This window comes from Chelonoidis abingdonii, chromosome 16 (assembly GCF_003597395.2).
Source record: "Chelonoidis abingdonii isolate Lonesome George chromosome 16, CheloAbing_2.0, whole genome shotgun sequence".
Lineage (NCBI taxonomy): Eukaryota > Metazoa > Chordata > Testudines > Testudinidae > Chelonoidis > Chelonoidis abingdonii.
This window is the reverse complement of record NC_133784.1, coordinates 16390561-16412670: the sequence shown is the minus strand read 5'-3', so window position 1 is coordinate 16412670 and position 22110 is coordinate 16390561. Positions and strand designations below refer to the sequence as shown.

Genomic DNA, 22110 nt, shown 5'->3' with positions numbered 1-22110 from the left:
GGCATTTGATAGGCAGCCTTCAACACCTGAAGGGAGGTTCAAAGAAGATGGAACTAGGTTGTTTCTCAGTGTGGCGATGACAGACAAAGGAGTAATGTTTCAAGCTGCAGTGGGGGAGGTTTAGTAGTTGGAATTAGGAAATAACTATTTTGCTAGAGGAGGTGATGAAGCTCTGGATGGGTTACAGGGAGGTGGGATCTCATCCTGAAATTTTAGGCTGTTTTGAGACAGCCTTGAGGTGCGGCATGGTTAGTCGAGAGTAATTGGACTAGATGGGCTCCCTGAGGTCTTTTTCTCTCTCTCGGTCTATGATTCTATCCTAGGTAGCTCTACTGGACTGGGAGTTCAGAAGGTGGACAAGCATGGGCACTCGAACTGTTCATTTAGTTGTCTCGCAAGGTTCAGTGGCATCTCCAGAAAAAGGACCTGTGGAATGTCAAGCTGAAAAAATGATACTTTGTAATTCAGCTCAGTTATTCTCAGACCTCAGTTCTCTGCACCCGAGAGACAAGAAACAGCTTGTTGGAACTGTGGAGAGGATCCTACACTGAGAGTTGGCGTCCAAGTAACCCTGATGAGCATGTGGTGAGAAAACTTTGCTCCATCTACTATAGTTTGATTAGGTTTAACAACCATTTTCTAGTGCCTATCTTATTTTGCTGTAACATTTCCGACTTTTTAGCCTCATTACTTTTACTCGCTAAAAGCTCTACTAATTCCTCTGTTTTATCTAATCAGTGTGTTGAATTACAGGGTTGGATTAACACCTATTTAGGGTGTACCATTATGTTGCTGTGATACAGCACGGCCAGAGGAGCAGCAGAGGAGTCTAGATGGGGCCTATTCCTGTAAGGGAAGAATTTGCTATGATTAGAAGCGACTTGAAGCCAATTTAGAGCACTGCAGTCATTTCACATGAAAGGCAACCCGCTTCCAGACAGTTGTGGGTGTTGGCAGAGGAACTTTGAAGAGATAAGTAAGGACAATTGGAGAAGTGCTGGGTGGGCTAAGAAGTCCAAGACCTAAGACTAAAGGGGCACCTGGCTGTGCACAGGGAGGCAGGAAGCCACAAGCTGAAGGCAGGAGAGGAAATGCCACGGAGGAACCATCATTCAAGTGGTTTTACCACTACCCCAGGTCCCTCCTTCCACCTTCCTCCTTCGACACTAGTGGGGCAGTTAATGTATTCCAATCAGGGGCGAGAATGGTTGCCCTGAACCTCCCCAAAGAAGAGAAACAGCGTGAGTCCCTTACATAAAGTGCAGCAATTGCTACAGTATTTATTTCCTTTGAAAGTAGGAGTGCCAACCTGTGCCAGACCCATGCGGGCGTCAGAAGTTATATATAAGGTCTTTGGCATAGGCACCTGACTTCCGGGTGGGACTACAGGTTGACCAACTTTCCGTCTGTGGGGTGTCTCATGCTAACCCCTGGCTCTGCAGGAGGCCTTTGCCCCCATCCACCCGCCTGCCCTCCCCTGAGCCACTGTTGCCTCACTCTTCCCTCTGCTCGAGCACCTGATGCCATTAAAACACCTGTCGAAGGGACTGCTGGTGGGTGGGGAATGGGTTGATTGAGGGTGCTGATGTATTACTGTGGCTCTTCGGCAATGTTAATTGGTTATTCTGTTCTTCTTCAGGCTCAGATTAGCCACCCTGCTTTAAAGGGATAGATGGACAGAATATAGATATAATTGGATGCCCAGGAGGAAGTGGGCTGTACATGAATAATTTTGGGGGAAACACCGAGACTGGGGTTGGTGATGTGGGGTCCCCTTGCAGATACAACCAGGTTGGTGGAGCTTATGGGTACTGGCAGGCTGCAGTTCCACAATACATAAGGCCAGCATGCTGGTGGTGTTTTGTGAGCATCAGGTTGGGCTACAGCAGCAAGGTATTGCAAAGCACCCAGGAACAGGTATCAAAAACCATGTTCGGTGTTGACCCAGTTAGTATGCAAAATGAGATGTACGTTTCGGAGTTGGGGGGAGTTGCTGTGGTTTACTACCTAAGTTTTCTTAGTCCTTTCAGGCATTCACATTCTGTGAGGACATCAAATCGTGGGGTCCTGAATGGCAAAGGAATCTCTTTCCAAGGTAGCGGACTGACAAGCAGCCGTTGTTTGCCCAGACGTTTTTCAAGTATGATGTGACGTTAGCAAACAATCATGAGTGGAGTGGGTGGTGTTCTTATGCAGAGGCCCGAGAAATATCCTCTTCCCGAAATGTGATACTTATTTGGAGTTCCTCCTATGGGAAAATGTTATGCACATTCAGCACTTAGGTTGGGTCAAATTCATGGAGGGATCACAGAAGGTTGGGTTAAGTTAGCGTCTCAATGGATTACTGCCTTCTATGGATTATGTAGACCCTGCTCTGAGTAATTACTACTGCTAACATGCAAACCACAACCGTATATACAGATTCTCAAGAACTGCCACAAGCTACCGCCTTCCCTGGATATTATGGACTGTCTAAAACTCCCTGCCATATTTTGGAAAGGAGATACACTACGTTTCCCTGCCAGTTACAGTTTACGAATGGCTTGTTATGCTGTGCTGCCCATCTGTACGTGTGGCGTTACTAAAAGGAAGGCTATATAAGGATCTTACTTTTACTTCGCATATTCTTTTGTAAGAAAAGTTGCAAGATCAGTTAAAAATGTTATAATGCTTGGTTTCTGTTGGTTGTCTTCCCAGTTCTTATTCTGAATGCACATGTGCTTGAGGGATGAAGAGATGCCAAGGCACTGGCATGATTTCTGCCATAAGTGATATTGGCTGTAACTGTTGTGAGTTATTGCATGACTGTACTGTTGATCAATGTTGCAACAGGTCATAGCCAGGTACCAATCTTGTCAAAAGAGGTCAAATCAGTGTCGTCATGAGAAGGTTTGATTTGCTGGTTATGTTATGGTATATCTTTTTGTATAAATTATAAGTATTGGCTCTATACTGTATGTATTTCAAATTGTGTGATGCTTCTGGGTGCAACCAGATATTTTTGGGCTTCAGACTGGCATTGCTCTGTTGAGCATGTAGTTAAGGACCATAGCTATACTAACTGATCCTTAGAGAGGCAGATACACCTTTGACAGCAGCATGCAGGGCATGCTATGGAACAGACTAAGGTTTTTCCACTTCCATGCGCTGGGTGGCTTGTGTTGGAAAAAGGAAGCACAAGCACATGGCAAAAGGCCATAAAGACAGCTGATTCATCTCCATTTTAGTCTTCATCTGCTCTTACTCTGGAACTTTGCATCAAACTGAAGCTACTTGACAATAGGAGCTAATGACGCCATTCCAAGCTATGATGCTCTCAGTATTTGTTTGAACTGCAGTTTTTCCATCACGCTGCAAGCACTGAAACAAAACTTTGTTCATTATGTATTGCACTGATTCATTTAACCCATAGCTCTATCTATATTTCTTATCTTTCAATGTTAAACCTGTAGATTTTAGATTCTAAAGAAATTGGGCAGATATTTGTGGGCAGATCTCTGGACTTGATATTGCTGGGTCTGGAACTTGTGTCTTTAGGGTCAGGAATTAACTTTTTTTCTTCATGGAGGTATTGGTTTTCATAACCATTTGGCCCTATAAGGAGCAGTCTATGGTGATCAAGGGACTGGAATCTGAGGGAACTGCTTATTATAATTTGTCTGCTGGCTTTGGCTGTAACTGTTCTGCTCTAAGCAATCTGTCTGCCTGATGTGATTTACTTTCGTGTGTCCGTCAGGGTGCTTTCACCCCTTAACCTGCAGCTTTATAAAAAATTGGGGTCATAGTCCAGAATCCCTCCATCATAATTAATCAACTGACATGGAGCAGGAAACTTACCAAGCTCCAGGACTGACTTTGCTCTTCTGTTTTGGCTGTGAGTTTCACAGCAGAGTTACTCCTCAAGGGTTCATTCAACAGCTTTCCTTCTGAGTATGGATCAGGAATGCTGCAGCTAGTGCTCAGGATGGTCCGGAGCAGCCAGAACACTTTGTATAGGCTGGTGGCGTGTGGTTCCCCTCAGGAGCTCTATTGAATGTGGAGCGTTCAGAAGGTTGTCATCCAGCTGCATGACTATTGTGAAACTTCTGGGATCTCGGTGTCGAGCAGCACCCAGCACTGTGGTGAAATTTGTAATTGAAGTAGGGATTGGGGTCCCGAGATGCAGTCTTGGTTCGGTGAGTTGTTTTGAAGCCAATTTACTTTGCTCTCGTGCGACTGGTATTGCGTCCATGTAATCCCCAGTGCTGCAGGCTTTTTCTATTTCTTGGTGCACATTGTCATTTTTTATGCTCTTTACTGAGTTCCAGTGTCTTGCATCACTTAGCACAGATTTCACCTGATTTGGCTGTAGTCCTGTGACCATGCCAGCGCACGCTGGGCAAAGTGTTGTCTTGTTGGTGGCACCAGCAAAAGTGTTGTGTGGCAGGGCCATTGGCATTCAGCGGCGACAGATAAATGCAGGTTATCAGGATGTGCGTTGTACTTACCAGGGACGTTGCTTCATTTCCTTGGGAGTTGACGGCTAAGTCTGAGAAGAAAGGCAAGGGAACTAGCCCTGGGATTGTGGGGTAGGGCATTGCTGGTATGCTCGGAGATGGTTGGGACCTGAACGATTGTTCCCACTGCAAATGATTGGAGCTTCGGGACTGGGTCAAGCTCATGTCCTGAGGTCCAAAGGGCCTGGTCTAGAGATTACTGGCCTGAGTGCAGATAATCTTGTGTGCGAGGAATGGGGTTGAGTTCCCGAGCTGATGTCTGAATCTGAGCTATATGCAGTGTTGACACAGCCTACGCCTTATTTCTCTACACCCCCTGTGACGAGCTGAAGCTGCTGTGTAGTACTGATAAATACTGAACCCTGGCCTGGTATGGCATATTGACGTGTCATTCTATGATGGTTTGTTATAGGACCTTGCAAGGAAACAGCAGGAAAGGAAGATCGGACACCCTTATTAATTCGTTAAGGGTTGATAAGAAAAACATGCTGAAAGTATTAGTTGGAATATTCTACCTCCTGGCTCCAGCACTAATGAATGGGTTAGCTGAGCAGGGCAAGGCTAGGACAGAAGATTCAAAAGGACTTGGAGCAGTTTTAAAAAGGGACATCGCTCCAAAAAGGGACAGCTGGTTAGGTGATAGGAGTGAAGAGAGGCAGAAACGGGACCTATCTAGGGAGTCAGCAGACAGTAGACCTTGCCTTAGGTGGATCAGGGGATGGTCAGCCTTATAGAATGGCAGGATTTGATGAGCCTATTTGTATTTTAAAATTTTCTTCTACTTTTCTCTGCCCCCCAATCAAACACAGCCGTGTTTAAAGGGGCTGTTTTTGATTCATGTGCCCAATGATCCTAGACTGCGAATGTGTCACTCGGCTGAGCCTGCTGCGGTAAATGGCTGATATAAAGGGTATTGCGCTTAGGGCCATCAGGAGCAGCGAAGCAGAATTCTACTTGAATGGAAGACAGGCTGCGCTGAAAGGGATCGAGCGACAAGAAGGCGGAGAGAGGTGCAGCTAGGCCTGTCATATAGGGATACTCCTTCCTTTCTTACTGCTCTCAGCTTTCCCCCACCACCAGTGTCACCGGGATACGGCAATGTGAAAGGAGCTAGGGGTTACGTGGCGTAATTGGATATGAGTGCAAAGTGTGCCTTTTGCCAAGAGGCTACGGCATTTTGGGCTGTGTAAGCGGGGCGTGGCCGCAGATCGGGTGATGTTGTGTTCCCTAATTTGATTGGTGAGGCCTCATTGGATACTGTGTCCAGTTTTGGGTTCCAACTACGAGCTGGTGGGAATGCAAGAGGTCCGCGGAGGGCACAAAATGATGAGGGTGGAGCACATGACTTATGAGGAGAGGCTGAGGATGGGGATTGGTTTAGGTCTGCAGAGAGAGAGTGAGGGAATTTGATAGTGCTTTATACCTGACAGGATTTTCAAGAGGATGGATTAGACTTCTGTGGTAGCAGATGAAGACAAGGAGTGTGTTCAAGTTGGCAGCGGGGAGGTTCTAGGTTGGATATTAGGGAAATTTTTTCACTAGAGGTGGTGAAAGACTGGATGGTTACCTAGGGAGGTGTGGATTCTTCTTAGAGTTTTAAGTCGGCTTGCAAAGCCTGGCTGGGATGATAGGAAAATTGAGGTTGGTCTGACTTTGAGCAGGAGCTGGACTCTCTATGTTCTATTGCCTGGTTGGTCACACCGGATGGGCATCAGACTGGGTCAGATATAGGAAGTTCAGACGCTGAGACGGCCAGAGAGGCACAACAGGGTCCAAGTGCCAGGAGGCAGCAGGTCGTTACAAGCGATCGAGTCGAAGTGGAGCAGGTTCACAGGGAGAGCTCAGCAGGGGACCCAGTGCAGGACATTTCTGTGTCGGTGCTTGGGTTAGTGAAGATGGGGACAATCAGACCTCCTAGCGTGGTCACTCGCTGGAATCTCTGTCAGGGTTCGGCTTCTAAATCTGACATAACGGCTGGCAAGGTCCTGTGGCAGGTGGAATTACTACGGCCATAAGAGGCCCGTGGACCAGCATAAAGATCTGTGTCCCGGAACCTGGGGAGATAGCACCTGCTTCTGTTTCTTCCTCCTATCGCACAGCCGTTTGGTCGTTGCCAAGTTCCGTGCCCCACTTCCTCCATATTCTCTAAATGTTCCTTGTTCTGCAAAAGTTTCTCCTCCCTCCCTGCTAGCACCCGTTTCTTGAGCAGCTTGGCATCACCTCCTGTACTTCACACATCAATCCTCGTTTTGAGTCTGGATCCATCCTTTCATGTTAGCCTCATGCACCCAATCCCTACAGCGTGCTTCAGCTCACACTGGCAAACCTCCCAATCATAAGAGTTCTTTACCAAGCCTTCCTCTTCCGGCCTGCCACCAGCTGGACCTGAAGGGGATTTGAAGGTTGGCTTTGGAGGTGGGATGGAGGGCTCCCGCAGGAAGCAAAAAGCCGAAGCAGAGATGTGTAAATTAAGCAAGTGGTGATGGGGACTGGCTCCCTGGTGGTTCACAGTGGGAGTAGAATCTCCAGTGCTGAATCAGAAATTATAATCCGCACTGAGACAAGTGCGAAGGTTTCCGTGAAGTAGCAGTTAGTGTTATTAGGGGACGAAGGGGAACATGGAGGGATTCAGGGAGGGGTGGGTGCCATGGTTACAGAGATTATTGCCACAGCTTTTCGGTTCTCTGGGGACTGTCCCTTTATGTGGTGCCATAGCTTAGTTTGGAGTCATGCCTTCCATTCTTGGTGTGGGCTAGTGCGCACCCTTTTTCCAGGGTTCCAGTAGTCAAGAAGTCCCTTCTTTAGGGGGTGATGCTAACGTAGGTTCTGCCAGCAACAAGAGAGGTCTTCCAACAAGCCCTGTTTTACTAGGGATCACTGGGAGGGCGACTGGTTAATCCGAGGCCAGTTATGTGCAAGAATGTAGTGTGATAGGAAAGTTGATGGTTGTTGGAGAAAAAGCTGCTTTGCGGGGTCTCTGTCTCAAAACCCTTGTAAATACCCCATTCCTTGGGCCACTACCTGCTGAGCCGCCCGACCCCCAACAGCAGCAATTTCATACAATCCAAATAGCTGTGGCTTTTAGGGCAGTCAGATGGTGCCTTTAACGAAAGCATGCTCAACTTTGAACGTATGCAGACTGTGCTCCTTGTAAGATTTTCCACGTAGCTTGATGTTGTGCTTTGGAATGTCGTTCCATGGCCAAAAGACAAGTCCAAGGGAGGATGAAATGCACAGGCGGAAGCAGATTGTTCAGAGTAGAGGGTATCAGATCTTGCTCTAAGAACTGGTCTAGGGCCATTGATGCTGAGCTGAATCCTTGGTTTGGGTCCGACGTTTGACGCTTCTAGATTAGTATGTGTTGGCAGGAGTTCCTTGTGGAGTTCTGGCCTGCTGATACCAATATTTCTCAGTTGAGAGAGAATTATTTCAGTGGCTCTAAATCCAGTAGGTTTGACGTGGTTTGCATTAAGCTCACAGCAAGTATGTCGTGAGCGGTGTGAAAATAATCTGCCCACATAGTCTGGCGCCAGGTCGGTGGTGTGGACACAGTTATAGTGCAGAAGTCATTTTAAAAAATCAAAGACATTAATGCCCATACATTTTTTTATGCAGCGGTAACCCATGCTCGTTTCATTGGTAAACTTTGAAACAAGGAACAGAGTTAGTACCCCCTTTGCATGCTCCTTACTCTGTCCTCACCCTAGCCCTGGGTTGGAATAGCCATTGGAATAGGTCCACCAGAAGGTGCAAAGGTTTACAATGCCCGGGACGTGAGGATTCTCATCCTTGTTGAATCAACATATTGAGCTTTCTTGAGGATGATTTAGTCCCGATTTCGCTCAAAATGGTTAGTGAGTATGTATTCTGTATGGCCTGTAGTTTGGTCAGGTCCAACTAGTTGACTTTGTCCCTTTTGACCTCTCTTCCTTTGTTGCTCCCAACTGATTAGTCTCCAGTTTATGGCAAAAATTCTTGTTGTATTGTCCCCAAGTGCCTGACGTTGCCCTTTGCACTATTTAATTTCTTCCCATTTCTTTCTCCAGTTTTCAAGGTCGTCCAGATCTTTGTGTATTATATTTGGGTCCTCCTCGATATTGGCAATACCTCCCAGCTTTGTGTCATCTGCAAATTTTATTAGCACACTCCCAGCTTGTGCATCAAGGTCAGTAATAGAAATGTGAATAAGATTGGTCCAAAAATATATATATATTTTTTGTCAGCCCTAGAGAAGGTTTTAATGGTGTTTGTCTTCTTTGTGGATTCTCTGATGTGCAGTAAGGGCTGAGCTTTGACGGAAGTTTTTCCCACACTCACAGCATTCATAAGGTCTCTCGCCTGTGTGAATTCTCTGATGTCTAATAAGGGCGGAGAGCTGACGGAAGTTTTTCCCGCATTCAGAGCATTCATAGGGACTTTCTCCTGTGTGGATTCTCTGATGTGTAATAAGGTGTGAGCGCCGAGAGAAGGTTTTCCTGCACTCACAGCATTCATAGGGTCTCTCTCCAGTGTGGATTCTCTTATGTGTAACAAGGTCTGAACGATAACTGAAGCTTTTCCTGCATTCACAGCATTCATAGGGTCTTTCTCCTGTGTGGATTCTCTGATGTGTAATAAGCGATGAGCTCTGACTGAAGCTTTTCCCACACGCACAGCATTCATAGGGTCTCTCACCTGTGTGGATGCTCTGATGTGTAATAAGAGTTGAGCTCCGACTGAAGCTTTTCCCACACTTATGGCATTCATAGGGTCTTTCCCCTGTGTGGATTCTCTGATGTGTGACAAGGGCTGAGCTCTGAGTGAAGCTTTTCCCACACTCACAGCATTCATAGGGTCTCTCTCCGGTGTGGACCCTCTCATGTCTAATAAGGGTTGAACTGTCAGTGAAGCTTTTGCCACATTCACGACATTCATAGGGCCTGTCTCCTGTGTGGATTCGCTGATGTATAATAAGGTGTGAGCTCAGAGTGAAGCTTTTCCCACACTCACAGCATCCATAGGGCCTGGCTCCAGTGTGGATTCTCTCATGTTTAGTAAGGTGTGAGTGACTACTGAAACTTTTCCCACACTCAGTGCATGTGTTGTTTCTGTCTCCCAGGGAGATTCTCTTCTGGGCTCTGGTTTCCTTGCAGTCTTTGTAAACTTCCCAGTAATTAATGGAGTTACCCATTTCCCACCCTGGCTGGGTTCCCTGCTGCCTCTCTGGTCTGTGCTGACTCTTACAGGCTTTTCCCTGCTCATGACTCCTGGACACAATCAACTGGGATCTTTGCATTAATACCACATGCAGTTCCACTTGCTCAGCCACTTCTGGCTGAAGATTCGGCTCCTTTTTCTCATTCATTATCCCCTCACCTGCCAGGACAGAGAGAGAAACCATAGAAACAGGGATGGAAAAGGGAAGCACAAACCAAAGTAAGTGCTGAGGAGAAAGGAAAAAACATCAGGCCCTGTATTTCCCCAAACTCTGCCTCATAAGGGAGAAAGGAGGGGATCAAATCTGCCTCTGCATCTCATCCAAACAGGGGAAGGGAGGTTAGGGAGGGAGCTTCTGCCAGGAGTCAGTCAGGACAGCTAGGAAGCCAGTGAGTGGTATCTGCGCTGAGGATACAGCATCTGTTGGGGACAACTCTGAACTTGGAGAGCTCACAAGGTCTTTGTACGGATTTCCAACTGTTTCTTTTAGGCACTGACACTTCTTGAGTTGGTTTCATGACCTCACCTGTGCAGGCACCTTTCGGGATCTCTCTTTCTTCAGAAGCATGGAGCTCTGAGACCCACGGCTCATCCTTTCGTTCCAGTTGGGAGATCACATCGGGTTTGGAAACTGGAAACCCTGCTTGTGGGGGGAGAAAACCAAGGAGATCAGCTTAAGTCATGGAAAAAAAGTTCTGTTATTTTAACACCAGCCCATTTTAAAGCAATAAGATGTCAGGGTGAGTTCCACCAATTCTCAAAGGTGCAGGTGACTCTGTTCATGAGGGATTTAGCTAGCCCCATCTCTGCTGGGAACACACACAGCCAGATATCATGGACAACAGGGCTCCTAAAACACAGAGACGATAACTTCATGTCCCAGAAGGGCGAAGACTCTAGACACTCTGAAACCGCTTCTTGCTAACAGAGAGAGGCCCAAAGACAATGAAAGGTCATAGGGAAACTGGGACCAGTAAGAATGGGCTGGCAGGGTTCAGTGTAGTACGGAATAGGATTGAGTGGGGGATGCCACCACATGCAGCAGCTCAGGGTATATGAAAAGTCTCATGTGGAGAAGGCTGGGGAATTAGATGCTAAGCTCAGGATTCTCATTTATCTGGAAAAGGAAACTGTGAATAAAAGCATAAGACCACAGGATGATGATGACACAGATACGGCAGCCTGGAACTGGCTGACACTGCTCACCACTCTTGGTGATAGCCACTGGTGCTTGCTATGCAGACAGGTGCTTCTGAAGCAGGACCACATGCACAGATTGGTGGGATCACGTCATCAGGCAGACCCGCAAGGACCAGCAGTGGGTTCAACACTTTTGCATGAAGAAAGCTACATTGCTGGAGTTTTGTAAGCAACTAGCCCCGACCCTCCAGCATCAGGTCACATGCATGAGGGTGACCATACGCCATCCAACCCTGGTGCTGTCCAATGAGTTTGTGGTACCATGGAGGGGATTCAGGACATGGTGCAGGTGGAAACAGGAGCCTGAACTCTCCCAGCTGTGACCTCAAGCAGCCTCTCTAACAAATCTTTCTGCTGCTTTCTATCTTCCTCCTTCAGAGGACGTTTCCAATCCAGAGATTGCATTGCAACTCTCTCCTTGCATGCTACATTTCTTCTCGTGCCTGCTTTTTGCCTTTCCACATGCCATGAATCTTTTCCCCTTCGGTATTCTTCCTCCTTGTTGCCCCTGTCCAGGATGTCCATCATAAGCTCATCACAGACATGCTTTCTCCGTGACTGCTCCATGACACTTTGACATGGAGCCCTTGTTGCCAAAAAGGCCAACAGCATATTGAGCTGCATTAGTAGGAGTACTACCAGCAGATCGAGGGAAGTGATTATTCCCCTATATTCAGCATTGGTGAGGCCACATCTGGAGTATCGTGTCCAGTTTTGGGCCTCGCACTACAGAAAGGATGTGGACAAATTGGAGAGAGACCAGTGGAGGGCAATGAAAATGATTAGAGGTTTGGGGCACATGACGTACGATGAGCAGCTGAGGGAACTGAGCTAATTTAGTCTGCAGAACAGCAGAGTGAGGGGCAATTTGATAGCAGCCTTCAACTACCTGAAGGGAGGTTCCAAAGAAGATGGAACTAGGTTGTTCTCAGTGTGGCAGATGACAGAACAAGGAGTAATGTTCTCAAGCTGCAGTGGGGGAGGTTTAGGTTGGATATTAGGAAAAAACTATTTTGCTAGGAGGGTGATGAAGCTCTGGAATGGGTTACCTAGGGAGGTGATGGAATCTCCATCCTTAGAAATTTTTTAAGGCCTGGTTTGACAAAGCCTTGGGTGGGATGATTTAGTCGGAGATTGGACTAGATGACCTCCTGAGGTCTCTTCCAACCCTAATCTTCTGAGTCTATGATTCTATCCTAGGCTTCTACTGGACTGGGGTTCAGCTGCAAAGGTGGACAAGCATGAGAAGAGACATCGAACTGTTCATTATTGTCTCAGAAAAGGTTCAGTGCATCTCCAGAAAAAAGGACCTGTGGAATGTCAAGGCTGAAAAAATGATACTTTGTAAAATTCAGATTCAGTATATTCTCAGACCTTCCAGTTCTCTGCACCCGAGAAGACAAAGAAAACAGCTGTTGGAATCTGGGGGAGGGATCCTAACCTGAAGAGTTTGGTCAGTAACACTGCTGGAAGCATGTGGTGAGAAACTTTGCTCCAATCTAATATAGTTTGATAAGTTAAAACACTTTCTAGTGCCTATCTTTATTTTTCCTGTAAACATTTCCGACTTTTTAGCCTCATTACTTGTACTCGCTTAAAAGCTCTCTAACTTCCTACTGTTTTATCTAATCCAGTGTGTTTAAATTACAGGGTCTGGATAACCCTATTTAAGGTAATAAACATTTATGTGCTGTGATACAGCACGGCCAGAGGGCAGCAGGAGAGGGTTAGAAGGGAGCCTTATTCCCTGTAAGGGGAAGAAAGTTTGCTATAGATTAACTAGAGCACCTGAAGCCAATTAGAGCACCTGCAGTCAGTCACATGATAAAAAACCCCGCTTCAATCAGACAGTGTGGGTGTTGGAGCAGAGAACACTTTGAAGAGAAGTACAGGACAATTTGGAGAAGTGCTGCGGTGGGCTAAGAAGTCCAAGACCCTAGCTAAAGGGGCACCTGGCTTGTGCACAGGGAGGGCAGGAAGCCCCCACAAGCTGAAGGGCAGGAGAGGGAAGTAGCCCACAGGAAGGAACCATCAGTTCAAGTGGTTTACCACTATCCCCAGGTCCCTCCCTATCCACTCCTCTCCTCTAGACACTAGTGGGGCAGTTAATATTCCAATCCAGGGGCGAGAAATGGTGCCCTGAACCCCCCACCAAAGAAGAGAAAGCGTGAGACCCATCATAATAGTGCCAGCAATTTGCTACAGTATTTATTCCTTTAAAGTAGGAGTGGCCAACCTGTGGCTCCAGAGCCACATGCGGCTGTTCAGAAGTTAATATAAGGCTCTTTGTATAGGCACTGACTCCAGGGCTGGAGCTACAGGTGCCAACTTTCCAGTCTGCTGGGGGGTGCTCACTGCTCAACCCCTGGCTCTGCAGGAGGCCTTGCCCCCACTCCACCCCTTCCTGCCCCCTCCCCTGAGCCACTGTGCCCTCACTCTTCCCCTCTGCTCCGAGCCACCTGCATGCCATGAAACACCTGATCGACAGGACTGCTGGTGGGTGGGGGGAACTGGGTGCTGATGAGGGGCTGCTGATGTATTACTGTGGCTCTTCGGCAATGTACATTGGTTAATTCTGTCTCCTTCTCAGGCTCAGATTAGCCACCCCTGCTTTAAAGGAATAATGGACATAATATAATATAATTGGACTGCCCAGGAGAGAGCTGGGCTGTACAGGACATACATTTCTGGGGGAAACCCGAGACTGGGGGTGTGATGGGGTCACCCTGCAGTACAACCATGGTTGGTGAGAGCTGGGGTATGACTGGCAGGCTGCAGTTCCACAAATACATAAGTGACCAGCATGCTGGTGGCTGTTTGTGAGCAGTCCAGGTTGGAGGCTACAGCAGCAAGGTATTGCAAGGCACCCCAGGTTACAGGGCAGGGATATCAAAAACCCCCACTGGTCTGGATTGTACCCCAGTATGTCACAAGGAAGTTGAGGGGGGAGTTGCTGTGGTTTACTACCTAAGTTTTCTTAGTCCTTTCAGGCATTCCACATTCTGGAGGACATCAAAATCCTGGAGGTTCCTGAATGGCAAAAGGACATTCTATTCCAAGGTACCGATGACAAGCAAGCCGTGTCTGCCACAGACGTTTTCAAGCTTATGGTGACTTAGCAACACATCTATGAGTGGAGTTGGCTGGTGTTCTATAGCAGAAGGCCCGAGAAATATACCCTTCCCCGAAATGTGACTACTTATCTGGAGTTCCTCCTATGGGAAAAGTTTGCACCATCAGCACTTAGGATTGGGTCAAAATTCATGAGGGAATCAACAGAAGGTTGGGTTAAGTTAGCGTCCACATGGATTACTGCCTTCCTATGACTTATGATAGACCCTGCTCTGAGTACATCTACCTCTGGACAACATGCAAACACACACAGTAATACAGATTCTCAAAGAACTGCACAGCTACCCCCGCCCCTTTCCCTGGCATATTTATGGACTGTCTACAAACTCCCTGCCATATTTTGGAAAGGGAATACACTACGTTTCCCCCTTGCCCAGTACAGTTTACAGATGGCTTGTTATGCTGTGGCATGGCCAATCTGTACAGTGTGGCGTACTAAAAGGGAAGGCTATATAAGGATCTTACTTTTAACCTTCCTGCACATCTTTGTAAGAAAGTGCAAGTATACAGTAAAAAAATGTTAAATGCTTGTTAATCTGTTGTTTGCTCTTCCCAGTCTTATTCTGAATTCCACATGGTGTTGGGGGAGTAAGAGATGCCAAGGCACTGGCATGCATTCTGCCATAAGTAGATATATGCTGATACCTGTTGTGACGTTATTGACATGAACTGTAACTGTATAGATCATTGTTGCAACCAAGGTCCTATAGCGGTACCAAATCTTGTACAAAGGAGGTCAAATAAGGTGTCTATGAGAAGGTTATGATTTGCTGGTTATGATTATGGTATCTTTTTGTATTTAAAATTATAAGTATTGGCTCTATACTGTATGTATTTCAAACTTGTGCTATGCTTCTGGGTGACAACCCAGATAATTTGGCTTCAGAACTGCATAGCCTGCTTGATGATGCATTAAGGACCATCAGCTAAACAACTGATCCATTAAGAGAAGGCAGATACACCTTATGACTCAGCAAGGCATGCAGGGACATGCCTATGGACAGAACTCTAAGGTTTTTCCACTCCATGCGCTGGGTGGCTTGTGTTTGGAACAAAGGAAGCACAAGCCACATGGCAAAAGGACCATAAAAGACAGCTGCATCATCTCCATTTTGTCTTCAATCCTGCTTCTTACCTCTGGAGGAACTTTGCTACAAACTGAAGCTCTGAACAAAGGACTGAATGACCCATCCAAGCTATGGATGTACTCCAGAAAATTGATTTGAACCTGCAGTTTATTCCATCACTGCTGCAAGCCTGAACCAAAAACTTTGTCATTACTGTATGCAACTGATTCCATTTAACCAATTTTAGCTCTCATCTATATTTCTTTCTTTTTATGAATAAACCTGTAGATTTTAGATTCTAAAGAATTGGCAACGGCATGATTTGTGGGCAAGATCTGACTTGCATATTGACCTAGGTCTGGAACTTGGTCCTTTAGGATCAGAATAACCTTTTTTTTCTTTCACTGGGGTATTGGTTTTCATAACCATTTGGCCCCTATAAGGAGCAGTGCTGATGGTGATACAAGGGAACTGGAGTATCTGAGGGAACTGCTTATATCACTTCTGTCTGGCTGGTTTGGGCTGTAACTGTTCTGCTCTAAGCAATCTGTCCTGAATTGATACTCTCAGTTGTGTCCCGTCAGAGGCTGCTTCATTACACCTGCAGCTTGTAATAAAAATTTGGTCATAGTCCAGAAATCCCTCCCATTCATACATTAATAACAACTGACATGGAGCCAGAAACTTACCAAGCTCCAGGACTACTTTGGCCTCTTCTGTTTCTGCTGTGAGTTCCACAGCAGAGTACTCCTCCAAGGGGTCATCAAACAGCTCCTCTGAGTATGGACTCAGGACATGCTGCAGCTAGCTGCTCAGGGACTGGTCGGAGCAGCCAGACACACTTTGCTAGCCTGGTCTGGTGGCTGCTGGCTCCCCTCAGGAGCTCTATGAAATTGAGCGTCAGAAGGTTGTCATCCCAGCTGACCAGACTATTGTGAACTTCTGGGATCTCGGTGCTCAGCAAGCACCCAGCACCTGGTGAAAGTCATTGTAAATGAGATAAGAGGATGGGGGGTTCCCAGAGATGCAGTTCTCTGGCTTTCCGGTAGTTGCTTTTGAGCCACTTACTCTGCTCTCTGCACTGGTCATTGGTCCATGTAATCCCCAGTGCTGCCAGGCTGTTTGCTATTTCTTGGTGCACATTGTCATTTTTTATGCTTTTACTGAAGTCCAGTGTCTTGCTCACTTAGCCCCACAGATTCACCTGAATCTGACTGTAGTCCTGTGACCATGCAGCAGCACGCTGGGCAAAGTGCTTGTCTTGTTGGTGGCCACAGCAAAAGCTGTTGTCGCTGGCCAGGGCCATTTGCAGTTCAGCGGTCAGAATAAAATGGCAGGGTTATAGGATGTGCAGTTGTACTTGAACCAGGGACGTGCTTCCATTTCCTGGGAGTTGACTGGCTAGTCTTGAGACAGAAAGGCCAAGGAACACTAGCCCATGGGATTGTGGGATAGCATTGCTGGATGCTCAGGATATGAGTTGGGGAACCTGGACCTGACTTGCTTCCACACTGCAAAATGATGGAGCTTCCGGGACTTGGGCTCAGAATCACTGTCCTGGCCAGGTCCAAGGGCCTGGGTCCTGAGAGCTTACTGGCCTGAGTCAGATAGATCTGTGTGCAGAAGGAATGGGGGTTGAGTTCGAGCCTGAGTCTGAATCTGAGCTCATACTGCAGTGTAGACACAGCCTCAGCCCTATTTCTCTACACCCCCTGTGACAGAGCTGGAGCTGCTCTGTAGTACTGATAAATACTGAACCCTGGCCTGGCTATTGGCATATTGACTGTATTACTATGCTGGTTTAGTTTAATAGGGACACTGCAAGGAAAACAAGCAGGAAAGGAAGATGAGACACCCCTTATTAATTGCTTAAGGGTTGATAAGAGAACATGCCTGAAATATTAGCTTGGAATATTCTACCTCCTGGCTCCAGCCAACTTATAGAACTGGGTTAGCTGAGCAGGGCCAAGGCCTGGAGCCAAGAAGATCAAAAGGACTGGAGCAGTTTAAAAAGGGACTCGCTCCCAAAAAGGGAACAGCTGGTTAGGTGATAGAGTGAAAGAGGCAGAAACAGGGACCTCACTAGGGAGTCAGCAGAAGTTAGACCTGCCTAGGTGGCCATCAGGGGATGGTAAGCCTTTAGAATGGCAGGCATGATGAAGCCTATTTGCTATTTTAAAATCCTCTTCTCTTCTACTTCTTTCCTCCTGCAAAATCAAACCACAGCAGTGTTTAAGGTGGCTGTTTTGTCACTGTGCACCACTGATCCTAGACTGCAGAATGTGTCACCACTCAGCCTGACCTGCTGGGTAAACATGGCTGATATACAGGGTATTGCAGCTTAGGGCCCAAATCCAGGAGCAAGCGAACAGCAGAATTCTACTCCTGAAGGAAAGGCACAAGGCTTGACAGCTGAAAGGGGGCACTCAGAGAGACCAAGAAGGGGAGAGAGGTGCAGCTAGGCCTGTCACTCACTAGGATACTCACTCCCTTCCTTTCTTACTGCTCGTCAGCTTTCCCCCACCACCCAGTGTCACACCGGGATACGGCAATCTGAAAGGACTAGGGGTTACGTGGCGTGACATCCTGGATATGAGTGCAACAGTGGCCTTTTTGCCAAGAGGCTAACGGCATTTTGGGCTGTGTAAGGGGGCGTGCCGCAGATCGGGGATGTGTCGTTCCCTCCATTTTGACATTGTGAGCCTCATGCGAATACTGTGTCCAGTTTTGGTTTCCACACTACAGAGCTGGTGGAAATTGCAAAGGCCGCGGAGGGCACAAAAATGATGTAGGGGTGGAGCACATGACTTATAGGAGAGGCTGAGGATGGGATTGGTTTAGTCTGCAGAAGAGAGAGTGAGGGAATTTGATAGTGCTTTATCACTCCTGAAAGGATTTTCCAAGAGGATGGATTATACTGTTCTCAGTGGTCAGCAGAATGAAGAACAAGGAGTGTGTCTCAAGATTGCACGGGGAGGTTTAGGTTGGATATTAGGGAAAGCTTTTTTCACTAGTAGGGTGGTGAAGCACGGGAATGGGTTACCTAGGGAGGTGGTGGAATCTCCTTCCTTAGAGGTTTTTAAAGTCAGGCTTGACAAAGCCCTGGCTGGGATGATTTAGTTGGGGATTGGTCCTGCTTTGAGCAGGGAGCTGGACTACTCTATGATTCTATGACCTGGTGGTCACACCAGGAATCGGGCATCAGACTGGGTCAGATATCAGGAGGTCAGACGCTGAGACAGGCCAGAGGGCACAACCAGGAGTCAAGTGCCAGGAGGCAGCAGGGTCAGTTACCAAGCGATCAGAGTCAGACAGCTGGAGCAGGTATCACAGGGGCAGCAGCCCTCAGCAGGGGAAACCCAGCTGCAGGGACAATTTCTTGTGTCTGTGCTTGGGTTAAGTAGAAGATGGGGACAAATCAGGACCCCTAGCGTTCCACCAATCAGCTGGAATCCTCTGTCAGGGTTCGGCTTCTAATCTGACAACTGCTGGCAGGTCCCTGCATGGCAGGTGGAACTTACTAACTGCTAAGAGGCCCGTGGACCAGCATTCAAGATCTGTAGTCCCGGACACCTGGGGACAGGAGCACCTGCTTCTTGTGTTCTCTCCCTTCCTATCGCCCACAGCCCAGTTTGGTACCCGTTCCCCCAAGTCTCCTGTTCCCCCCCACTTCCCATCCCAATATTCATTCTAAATGTTCCTTGTTCCTGCCAAAAAAGTGTCCCCTCCCTCCCACTGCTAGCACCCCCCTTTCCTTGAGCACTTGGCATCCACCCTCCCTTTACTCACACCCTCAAACCTCCCAGCTTCTTGAGCTCCTGATCCAACTCCCTCTCACTGCTCCTAGCCCTCCATGGCACCCAACTCCCTACAGCAGCTGCTTCAAGACATCACCACTGGCCCCAACCCTCCCAACTCATAAGAGTTCTTTACCCCAAGCCTTCCTCTCTCCAGCCTGCCACCAGCTGGACCCTGAAGGAGGATTGTGAGGTAGCTTTCTGGAGGTGTATGGAGAGCTCCTCCCAGCAGGAGCAAAAGCACGAAGCAGATAGTTTGAACATTTAACAAGTGAGTGATGGAGGCTGGCATCCCTGGTGGATCACAGGTGGGAGCTGACATCTCAGTGCTGAATCAGAAATTATACATCAGATGCAGACAAGCTGCGAAAGGATTTACCACTGAAGATAAGCAGCTTAGGTTTTAGGGGACAGAAATGGGGAAACCAATGGAGGGATTCAGAGAGAGGGATGCCATGGATTTACAGAGCATTAGATGCCACAGCCTTTCTACGGTCTCTCTTGGGACTGCTCCCTTTAATGTGCTAGACCATAAGCTTAGTTCCTGGAGGTCATGCCCCACATCTCCACTTCTCTGAGTGTGGGCCTAGTGGCAGCACCCCTTTTTCTCACCAGGGCTCTCCAGTGAGTCCAAGAGAGTCCCCTCTCTTTAGGGGGTGATGCAAACAGTAGGTATCTGCAGCAACACAAGAGAGGCTCTTCACAACAAGCCAGTGTTTACTAGGGAATACAACATTGAAGGGCCCCCTCAGGTTAATCCGAGGCCCAGTTATGTGCAAGAAAATGTTATAAGAGAAAGTTGATTTTGGAAAAAGCTGCTTTAGCGGAGTCTCTGTCTCAAAAACCCTTTGTCAAATAACCCCATCCTTGGGCCACTACCCCTGCTGAGCACCGCCCCCCACCCCCAAACAGCAGCACATTTCAAGACAATCCAAATAAGCGTGTGCATTTTAGGGCAGTCAGAATGGTCAGCCTTTAAACAGAAAGCAATGCTCAACTTTAACTATAGCAGAGATGGTGCTCCTCTGTAAAGATTTCCCAAGTCAGCATTAATAGTTGTAGCATTTGGAATTTCAGATCACCATGAGCCAAACAGACAAGTCAAAGTGACTGAAATGCACAGGCAGGAAGACCAAGACTCTGTTCAGAGCTAGAGGGTTTTCAGTAATCTGCTCTCACAGAACTGGCTCAAGGGCCATTGATGCTGAGCTACATCCTTGTGTTTGAGTCCTACGTCTGACAGCTTCTAGATAGTGTGTGTTGGCAGGAGTTCCTTGTGGAAGTTTTGCTCTGATACCAATATTTCTCAGTTGAGAGAAATATTTTCAAGTGCTCTATAATCCACAGGTAGGCTTTGACCTGGCCTGCACTTAAAAGCTTCACCAGCATAGCTATGTCAGTGAGGGGTGTGAAAAATCACATCCCTATCCCACATAGCTCTGGCAGCAAGAGCTCTGGTGTAGACACAGTTATAGTGGCAAGAAAGTCCATTTTAAAAAACATCAAAGACATTAAATGCCCATACATTTTCTTTATGCAGCGTTTAACATTGCCTCGTTTCAAATGTGGCTAAACCTTTGAAAACAAGGAAACAGAGTTAAAGTACACGCCACCATTGCAATGCATCCTTAACTCTGTCCTCACCCCCTAGCCCTGGAGCTGGCAATAGCCATTGGAAATAGCTCAGTAAAGGTGCAAAGGTTTACAAACTGCCAGGGGACGTGAAGGATTCTCCATCTCTTGAAATCACAATATGATGCCTTTCTAGAGGATGATTTAGTCAACACGAGGTATTCAGCTCAATAAACTGGTAAGTGGATGTAATTCTATGGCCTGTATTATGGTACAGGTCCAACTAGATGACCTTTGTCCCTTTTGACCATAAAAATCTCAGTCTATAACAGATATGAGAAAAGACTGGTGTTGTGTTCTACCGGCTGCAATACCAGCATTGATCTGCATGCACCTCAGCCATGTGCACTGCGCTAGCTGTAACTGAATAGTGCAGGGATTCATTGGAGCAGCTTGGGACAGATGTAACTGGGATATGAAGAGAGGTGCAAATGAACCTTGAGGGACGTAGTCTGCCTCATTTCAGTGCTGAGTATTATTGATCCAACCTTCAAAGGTGCACAAAGTTGTGTTCTCACCATGGGGATAGTCAGGAGTCTGGTGACATACTGTTAATGGTCTCCAGGGATCAGTGAAGGCAATGACTCAGAAGAAATCCCCATGGGGAGGGAAAAGGGGTGGTAATGTTTTGCTAGCCTGAGATGCTTCTTGTGCAGTAGGCTCAGTGTTTAACTGTAGCCCGGGGATGGGAGCTTCTGTCTGCTACAATGGAAATGAACCCAGGTTTTCCCTTAACGAAGAGAAGATGTTAGACTTTGTGCTATCCTGTCATGTGCTCTGTTCCCAAAGTGTTCTGTAGTGGGGAGGACAGAGCGTTAGCATGTGTGTCACTGGCATGTCAGGCTGTTGCTGAAACAGGGCAGAGTGGAGATTGCATTGTGGGAGTGACATGAACTTAACTCTTCATTTCCCCTGCTAATAGCTGAGGGGATAGGAATCCTTACCCAAAGAGGTCACATTCTCGTAATTCTCCTGCATGACGTCTCTGTAGAGGGCTCTCTGAGCAGGGTCCAGCAGAGCCCACTCCTCCTTGGTGAAATACACAGCCACCTCCTCGAAGGTCACCGGCCCCTGAAAGAGCAAGAGCCCCCCACTCAATACCTGCTGCCCCAGAGACAGCCCCCTAGTCATGGGGAAGCAGGGCCACGAAAATGTAAGTTCTGGGAGGCACAGTCCCCATAGTCCCACCCCCTCCTTGCTCAGAGAAGCCAGCAGGCATCAGGGTGAGGAGAGAAAGATAGAGCCCCTTGCTCCCCCCAGCAGACAGAGGGGGCAGGGTCTTCACATTCATCAGACACCTATTAGCCAGAGGCTGACGCAGCCAATGGAGGCCCTGGCAGGGTCCAGGTTCAGCCCCAGGGTAAGAATCCCAACACCCTCCCTATTGCCAGCAGCAGCATGTGAGGGGACAGGTCATCTCCCCTAAGCAGCAGTGGTGGGTACCCCTTCGTATCTCATCACAGCCTCTGGCTGGCAGGTTCTCGCTCCAGCACTGGGAGCCTGGTAAGTTTTCCCAGCCCTGTCCAGGGGGGTTGTTTCCTGTTCTTCAAATCATGGATTTTCTATCCCAACGCCCATGGGTCTGTTCCT

General features: G+C 47.6%; 2 protein-coding genes and 1 long non-coding RNA gene across 4 annotated transcripts in view; 2 read left to right on the top strand and 1 right to left on the bottom strand.

Moving 5' to 3' along the window:
- The window catches only part of LOC116827654 (putative protein BRICK1), a 97984-nt gene that overhangs the window by 28964 nt on the left and 46910 nt on the right, over positions 1-22110 (top strand). The window lies entirely within an intron of this gene.
- Positions 8425-15277, top strand: LOC142047842 (uncharacterized). Of its 2 annotated transcripts, none has more exons than XR_012657108.1 (4): positions 8425-8661; positions 12093-12371; positions 12543-12564; positions 13883-15277. It is a non-coding gene; the product is annotated as an uncharacterized LOC142047842 (long non-coding RNA). The 2 variants fall into 2 exon arrangements; XR_012657107.1 differs by having other exon boundaries at positions 13874-15277.
- The window catches only part of LOC116827145 (uncharacterized), a 60127-nt gene continuing 46743 nt past the window's right edge, over positions 8727-22110 (bottom strand). The window contains exons 4-5 of the mRNA XM_075072963.1: positions 10219-10332; positions 8727-9851 (exon numbers count right to left, since the gene is read on the bottom strand). Of these exons, the coding sequence (XP_074929064.1) occupies positions 8734-9851; positions 10219-10332 (1232 nt within the window). The 3' untranslated portion in view covers positions 8727-8733. The remainder of the gene's footprint in view (positions 9852-10218; positions 10333-22110) is intronic.